General features: G+C 29.9%; 1 protein-coding gene across 1 annotated transcript; it reads left to right on the top strand.

Moving 5' to 3' along the window:
* The first annotated feature begins 6,637 nt into the window (after positions 1-6,637).
* LOC126891431 (uncharacterized) lies at positions 6,638-8,914 on the top strand. The gene has a single exon (XM_050660606.1). The coding sequence runs from the start codon at positions 6,638-6,640 to the stop codon at positions 8,912-8,914; it is 2,277 nt and encodes a 758-aa protein (XP_050516563.1).
* The last annotated feature ends 368 nt before the right edge of the window (positions 8,915-9,282 follow it).

The raw sequence follows: 9,282 nt of genomic DNA, 5'->3' as shown, positions 1-9,282 counted from the left end.
AATATTCCACAGAGTGTTGTGAAAATTGAAAAAAAAACCAGTTTGATTGGTACGCCCAGTATACAATGATAATTTACCTGTCTAGAAACAATATTATTACAGCGATATAGTTAAAGAATAAGGCTATAACATATTAAAGAAATACTTAAATCGGAGAATAGGTTTAGGAGATACGAGCCATCAAAAATGACCCATTTTTTGGGGTGCCCGTTTTTCGTGCCGGTGAATGTATCTATTAAATAATCTAAATTATTTTTAAAAATCTTATTAAAATCTTAAATACAAGAAATGTAGGTAAATGTTCTCATTTAACGAAATTTCCGAAAATTGTGTATTTTTTTGACCCAAGTAGGCTGAAAAATCGATTTTATAGTTATTGTTATTTCGAAAGTAATAAAACGTGTAAAAATTACAAAAAAATTGAATGTACAATTACAATTGAATGGAATTAAATACACGATAAAATGAATCAAGAGCGATAAAAAGTTTAAAGTAATAAATTCTAGTAATAATATAAAATACAGTAAACTCTCTCTTAAGGGGGTAGGCGCAAAATCTCTGTCCAATGCTATTTAAATACATTTATTTTTTTCGAATCCTGGGAAAACTAATAAATATTTTTTAAAACATACACCCAGAATGAAAGATAACATTATTACGGGGGACCGAAAATCCCTTAGAATAAAAAAAAGTTTCTTTTGAATGAAATATTCGAAATTAAAAATCACACTAACTTTTCTCTTGTTTTTTCATCCCATTATCTTTATTAAAATAAACATATATTAGGTATATAAGTTATTAAAATAAACATTATATAAGTTTTCAGGGACTTTCTGCCCTCGGTAATAATGTAAGCTTCCATTCTGCGTTTAAATTTTTCAAAAATACTTATTAGTTTTCTCAGAATTCTAAAAAAATTAATGCATTTAATTAGCACTGGACTAAGATTTTGCGCCTATCCCCAACGAGCACCTCCTCTATACGGACGGTATTTAAAACAAAATTCATTTGCCGATATACTGAGCCTGTACTCTTCCGGACAATCCCTTAAAATGATGTGTACCTAAATGAAAAAAAAAAATACATAGATATTTTTTCCAAATATTTTAGAATACAAAACTACAATATTTATATTTTATTATTTCAAATTAACACAGAGATGACAACGAGTGATATTTAATAACTCTTTACCTTATCAGCAGTAGGTAATAAAAATCTGGTTCTAGTGTGGGATCCGTCATTAAAATATTTTGTGTGTCGGTCATTAAAAGAAATGAGACACCATAACGCGTTGCTCTAATAATACTTTAACATTGATAGTTATTATGTTGTGACTAAAAATGTTAACGGAATGTCTGCTTGGCAAAAGAAAACATCGGCACAATATCAATTTTCTTCTTTGATATGTTACCTATGTGTATGCCAAATTTCATGTCAATCTTAAGTGGTTTTTTAAAATTTATGGGTTTTGCAATATTTTACCGTCAGCAGGACAACGGACTAATAGAAGAGGATCCGATATAAGGCCGATCTGCATCGATATATTTAATGGATAACAATAATTATTGGATATGTAATTTATGTGTGTGTGCTATCGGATTTCTTGACTGTGGACTTAATCCATTAGCCGAACCAAGATATGTAATTTAGTATGTTAACAATTATAAAAAACAAGGGGTGCATGATCTAATTTTCTTCTGACTATAATCAATTAATAATTAATAAATGACTTTTATCTACTCTATGTCATATTATAATATATAAATTTTTAGTTTGTGAAAACTGTCATTATAGATAGCAGTGCTTTAAAGTAAGCATGAAGTAACAATGTATTTTAAATGGGATTTACTTTTTCTCACTGTTTTTGACACACTTTCATATAATTAAATATTCTTTCTTAACTTTCGCGTTTCATGGTGATGACATCTTCTTTTTCTTCAAGTGCCATCTCCGCGAAGGAGGTCGGCAATCATCATAGCTATTCGGACCTTGGAGACGGCTGCTCTGAAAAGTTCGTTTGATGTACATCCGTACCATTCTCTCAGGTTGTGCAACCACGATATTCTGCGTCTCCCTATGCTTCTTTTTCCTTGAATCTTTCCCTGCATAATGAGTTGGAGCAAGTTGTATCTCTCTCCACGTGTAATATGTCCGAGATATTCCAATTTTCTGGTTTTAATTGTATTTAAGACTTCCATTTCTTTATTCACCTTTCTCAGAACCTCTTTGTTTGTGACGTGTTCTGTCCATGATATTTTTAGAATTCTTCTATATACCCACATCTCGAATGATTCCAGTTTTTTCATTGATGCCGCATTCAAGGTCCAAGCTTCCATTCCGTAAAACAGAGTCGAGAAAACGTAGCACCTAGCCAACCTTATTCTTAGCTCTAACCTTAGATCTCTTGTGCAGAGCACAAGAGAGGTGATGACATAATGAGCAATAAATTACAAAAAAAAAAAATTTGACAGTTTTGTGGTTTGAAAGAAATTAGAATTTTTATATGTCACAGTTCTAAGAATTGTAGAATAGAAATGAATTCCAGTGACGAAGAGTTACAGTATTTTTATTTGTTTATCGTAGATAAAATATTGTATGAAATTGTGCGTGAAGTACTTTTTGCGAACTTACGCGATGTATAGCACTCACTCCGTTTCATAAATATCTATTTTCATATATTAAAAAAAAAATGTTTCGACCCGGGTAGATATTATTCCAGATTTTCAGATTTGGGCACAGAGTTGGATTGTTGGGGCATATATGGAGAGCAGGTAGCGCAACAACTATAAACTCAATTTTACAATGGAGACCCGGAGTTAGAAGGAGACGCGGAGGAACTAGAATAAATGGTTACAGGAATTAAAGGAAGATTTATATAGGGCAGGAATTAGAGACTAGCAGAAAAACAAAAGAGGATAGAAAGAAATGGAGAAGCATAGTCAATAGTATCGAGTAGCAGATTGGGAAAAATCTGCTCGAGAAAGATGGATCTAGATAGCTTTTTAGCGGGTAATCCCCACCTGGAGGGTTTAGCCATTTAATTTTTTATTACATATTATTATTGGTACATCAAAAATTAAAAGGACGGTGCCTGTAATAAAATCTAAAATATTAAAATTTTCTATAAGTTCAAATTTATTTATTAACATTTTTGATATAATTTTCATAAATAAATGACTTACTATTAACACTTTTTTAATTAATTCCAATAAATCCATTTTACAGCAATAATAATATATTAGTATTTTTGTTAAAATAAATATCAATCATATTATCATAAATAACACAGGTTTACAAAAAAAACTAAATTTCGGACAATTTGACGAAACCATATAACAAGGGGGTTTTTGGAGTGGCTGATCACAAATCCGGGGTCTGCTCACCTCTATCGCGTCAGGTAAAGGTCATTTCAAGGTCAAATCAAGATAAATCGACAGTCGCTCTGAAAAAGTATATTAGGGGGTTCTTGGGGTCGCTGAAGATGAATCCGGAGTCCGCTGACCTCTATCTCGTCTAGTTCAACGTCATTTTAAGGTCAAATCAACATAAATTGACACAATTGCTCTGAAAGTATAGGGAGTTTTGGGGTCGCTGATCATGAAAACTGCGGTCCGTTGAGCTCTACTACGTCATGTAAAGGTCATTTCAAGTTCAAATCAGGAGGAGTTAACAAAATTGATTTGACCTTGAAATGGCCTTTACCTGACGTGGTTGAGCTCAACGGGCCCCAGTTTTGTGATCAGGACCCCAAAAACACCCTAATATACTTTTTCACAGCGATTGTGTTGATTTATCTTGATTTGACCTCGAAATGACCTTCAGCTACACGTGATAGAGGTCAACGGATCCGGGATTCGTTATAAGCGACCCCAAAACCATCCTAATATACTTTTTCAGAGCGACTGTCGATTTATCTTGATTTGTCCTTGAAATAACCTTTACCTGACGTGATAGAGGTTAGCGAACCCCGGATTCGTAACCAGCGACCCCAAAAACCCCCCTAGTCATATGGTTTCGTCAAATAGTCCGAAATGTATTTTTTTGTAAACCTGTATAATCAAAAGAATATCAATATTTTAATTTAAATAGACAACTTTAAAACACAGACAACTGTATTCACAGTAAAAGTTTCAAAAGATCACACATTACGCTCAAAATAGGAGGTAAATCTAGCAGACGAGTCGTTGTGACTTCCAAAATATGACAACACCGCTGGAAGTGACAACGCGCCTTGAACTACCCTATATATGGAAGCCATAACGTATGCTGTACGCTTCGGTATATACGTATATATATACAAAATTTATTTTGGTAAATCCTTTCCCCTCAATAGGTAGACCCATTTTATAAGCCCCCTTTTACCAAATACACAATTTTTAAAAAATAATTCCTAGTAGAAAAGGTGGAAGTCGGACAGCCTCTTCTGTATACCGGAAGTCACAACTTAACGTGCATCAATATATATATATATATATATATATATATATATATATATATATATATATATATATATATATATATATATATATATATACAAACAAGTGGTTTATTAGGGTTGCAGTCAGAAGTTTGGCCAGGATATCAAAGAAACACTCTTTTGACTTTATGTCTAGCTTTCGGGGTTGTTTGACCCCTTTATCAAGACTCTGTAATATAAAACAAAAATATTTTGTTTTATATTTTGCTTGTTTGTTGATATTGACAGTCACTAATATCCAGTATTTCTTATATATATATATATCAAAATTTTATCTATTACCTACTAAAATACTACATAAAACATTTTTAATGAGATGTACTTATTGGAAAACAAAGCAATTATATTACATATTTTTTTCTAATAAGTGCATTGCAAGAAAATGTTTTAATGAATAATTAAAATAATTGGTGTTTGTGACATTGTTGTTATCTAATGGTCATTAATTACAAATTGTTTTTTTGTTTAAGCATATCTATGCAATTCCACTTATTTTAAAATAATTAGGATCCAATTATTGTGAAATACCTTATTTTATTACTTTGTTGCTATCTATCTAATTGACAAGAAAAATGTTTTAATGAATAATTTTGCATATATATAATTAGAATCCAATTATTGTAAAAATACCTTATTTATTACTTTGTTGCTATCTATCTAATTGTGAAGAAAAATGTTTTAATGAATAATTAAAATAATGGTTATTTGTAACATTGTTGTTATCTAATGACCATGCATACCTACTTACAAATAATTACTATGCACAAACATGATCAAACAATCATTTACGTACTGCTTGCGGTTCATTTAGAATCGGTAGCTTCAGTGTAGCAGAAGTGCCAATGAGTTGTCAGTATTTTTGAAAATAATATAAAACATACCATGTCTTCACAAACTTTGGATATATTTGTTTTGGATATGGTGAAGAAAGTGGAAAAAGTTGTAATGCTGTTACGAACAATTGAGGAGTTCAACAAGTGGATCAGATTTATCAAAATAAGTATAAATTTAGTTAAGAAAGCAATTCAAAATAAGTCTCACCATATTAAACATCGTAATAGAATTGAAACGGGTTTGGGTCTTTTAAATTATCACAAACACAATTTGAAACATCGAAAATTATTAAAACTACAGTCAAAAAAACAAAAATCTAAAAAAAAAACTAATAATAATTTAATATGGCGTGATTTAGAGTCAAGTTTTAATAAAAGAATCAAAACTGGTGTAATTATTAATTTAAATTTTAAAGATCCTAAAACATTTTTGAAAAAGGCATTTAGAAGTTTTTCTCTAAAAATTAAAGAGGCACTAAAACAAACACTTTTAAAAGTCAATACTGTATTTTTAGCAAATTTTATTAAACCTCATAATTTAGAAACTGATATTAAACATTTTGCAACAAAAAACGAAATAATTGATCACACTACTAATTTAAAAGAGTGGTATGGGGAATACGTCATTAATAGAATATTATCAAAAATTGAAGATTTTCAGGAGAGAGATTCAGGATTTGCATTGTATGAAATTTTGAATTTAAAAGTAAATATAAATCAGTATATACCCATAGCAGTAGGTTGTTCTAGTTACATAGAATTACCTGATTTTATTAAAAATAAAAAATCTTGTATTAATATTAAAAACAATGATAATTACTGTTTCCTTTGGTCTGTTGTGGCATATTTGTTTCCTGTACAACCAAATACAAATTCTAGTAGAATATCCTCATATCCACATTTTTCAAGTGTTCTAAAATATGATAACATTGATTTCCCAATGAGATTAAAAGATATAGGGAAATTTGAACAAATGAATAATATATCCATAAACGTTTTTGGTATTTTTGAACATAACAGCATAGCACCAGTCTGTTTAAGTAAATTTGACTTTAGAAAACGTGTCAATCTACTAATACTTCCTTATACAAATGAAAATATTGAATATAACAATCGAGATAATAATATTAATTTTGAAAATATTTGTATTGATCACTATCAGATTTACCATTATGTCCTTATAAAAAATTTATCAAAATTAGTTTTTACACAATTAAATAATAGTAATACTAAAAAGTGGATATGTGATCGATGTTTAAATTATTTTTCATCTGAACCTCTTCTTCAACAACATTGGGTGGACTGTTTTACAATGAATAATACTAAAATGATAATTCCCAATTGGAATAAGAGAATCTTGAAATTTTCTAATTTTAAGAACAAAATTAAAGTTTCCTTTGTCATTTACGCAGATATAGAATGTCTCCTATTAAAGTATTCCGATCCTACCATTCCAACGGCGAACATGAGAAAAATTCAACATCATGTACCTTATAGTGTAGCTTTTCTACTAAAATGTTCATATGATGATTCATTAACACAATTTAAAATTTATACAGGAGAGGACTGTATATCCTGGTTTGTTAAAGAATTAGGGTTAATCAGTAAAAAACTGGATGATATCTATTCAAACGTTGTTCCAATGACACCTTTGACAAATCTAGAAGAAAATCAATTTTTAAATGCAGAATTATGTTATATTTGCACACAACCCTTTTCAGATGATGATATTAAATGCAAAGATCATTGCCACAGGACTGGAACCTATAGGGGTCCTTCACATCAATGTTGCAATTTACAGTTACGTGAAACTTTTATGATACCTATAGTATTTCATAATTTGGGATATGATAGTCACTTCCTAATTAAACATTTAAATACGGACATTGAAGGAAATTTTCAAATATTACCTCTAAATAAAGAAAGATATATTTCCTTTACAAAATTTGTACAAGGTACTAAATGCAGTTTACGATTTATCGATTCCTATAGATTTATGTCTGAAAGTATCGATAAGCTTGCCTCCTATTTGACTACTTCTCAAAACAAAATTTTAAAATCGTTTTTCCCAAATGAAATCCAATTTAATTTGTTGACACGAAAAGGTGTTTTTCCTTATGAGTATTTAGATTCTTGGGAGAAACTTAAAGATGAAAATTTACCTCCTAAAAATGCTTTTTATAGCACTCTTACTAAAACACATATTAGTGATGATGATTACAATCATGCATGCAACATATGGACAGAATTTCATAATACGTTAAAAGATTTTTCGGAAATTTATCTAACTACAGACGTATTATTATTAGGTGATATTGTTGAAAATTTTCGGAAAACTTCTTTAAAAACATATGGCTTAGATCCTCTTCACTATTACACAGCTCCAGGATTATCATTTGATGCATGTCTGAAGATTACTGGAGTAGAAATTGAGTTATTAGATGACATAGATAAAGTAATGTTTATCGAACGAGGTCTACGAGGAGGAATTTCACAAGTATCCAATAGATATGGCAAAGCAAATAATAAATATATGAGTAAAGACTATAATGAACAAGATCGTGATTCCTACTTAATATATTGGGATTTTGTAAATTTATATGGTACAATAATGTGTTTTTCTCTACCTTATGGAGGTTTTGAATGGATAGATCCTAATGTGATGTCAGATATTACAACCGTTGATAAAAACTCTGATATCGGATATATATTAGAATGTGACATTATTTATTCAAAAGAACTATTTAATATACACAAAGATTTACCCTTATGTCCTGAACATCTAATACCACCAAAATCAAAATCCAAAGTAACAAAATTATTAACAACTTTATTTGATAAAAAACACTATATAATTCATTACAGAGCTCTTCAACAAGCAGTAACACTAGGTTTAAAACTTGATAAAATTTACAGAGTCTTAAAATTCAATCAGGCACCTTGGGTGAAGAAATATGTTGATCTAAATACAGAACTTAGGAAAAAAAGTAAAAATGAATTTGAATCAAATAATTACAAAATGATGACAAATTCCTTCTTCGGTAAGACCTGTGAAAATGTACGTAAATACAAGGACTGTAAATTACTATCAAAGTGGGAAGGCCGTTATGGTGTTCGAAATTACATTTCAAAACCCAATTTTCATAGTCTATCTATTATTAATGAAAATCTTGTAGTTGTAGAAATGAAGCGAACACAAATAACATTTAATAAACCTCTTTTTATAGGTTTTTCTATTTTAGATTTATCTAAAGTTTGGTTGTACGACTTCCATTATAACTATACTAAAAACAAATTTGGAGATAACGCAAAACTCCTTTATTGTGACACTGACTCTTTAATTTATCATATTTTCGACGAAAATGTATATGAGCATATGAGGGCTGATATAAATAAGTTTGACACATCAAATTTTTCAGTAAATAATGCCTATAACATGCCACTATGTAATAAAAAAGTTTTAGGATTAATGAAAGATGAAAATGGTGGTCGAATTATGACTGAGTTTGTAGGTTTACGATCAAAAATGTATGCATTAAAAGTATTAAATGAAAAAGAAGAATATAGTATTAAAAAAGCTAAAGGCATAAAAAAAGTGAATTAAAATCTATAACCTTTAAAGATTATTCTGATTGTCTATTTCATCACACAGTTACGAACGCTACCCAAAATCTTATCATTTCTAAAAAACATGAGGTTTACACAATTCAACAAAATAAAGTTGCCTTAAGACCTACTGATGATAAAAGAATAGTCAATTATTTTGAAACTGATACTCTCCCTTGGGGGTGGGAAGAAGAAGAATGAACTCCTCAATTGCCATTTTAGAAGACCTTCATACAAGAATACATCAAGATCCACACTAAAAACGTAAAATATAAAAAAATTAATACAAAAAGAATCACTTTTAATTTTATATTTTTTTCTTGTTTTAGTTCATGCGAAGGCGCTACTACCCCCTCCAGTTCTCTC

The sequence above is a fragment of the Diabrotica virgifera genome, chromosome 9, assembly GCF_917563875.1.
Source record: "Diabrotica virgifera virgifera chromosome 9, PGI_DIABVI_V3a".
In the NCBI taxonomy this organism is placed as follows: Eukaryota; Metazoa; Arthropoda; class Insecta; order Coleoptera; family Chrysomelidae; genus Diabrotica; species Diabrotica virgifera.
The sequence above is the reverse complement of the archived record's forward strand: the minus strand, read 5'-3'. Positions and strand labels throughout refer to the sequence as shown.

What these genes read in the sequence shown, in the direction of transcription:
- LOC126891431 (XM_050660606.1), top strand. Translation starts at nt 6,638, where the DNA reads ATGATAATTCCCAATTGGAATAAGAGAATCTTGAAATTTTCTAATTTT.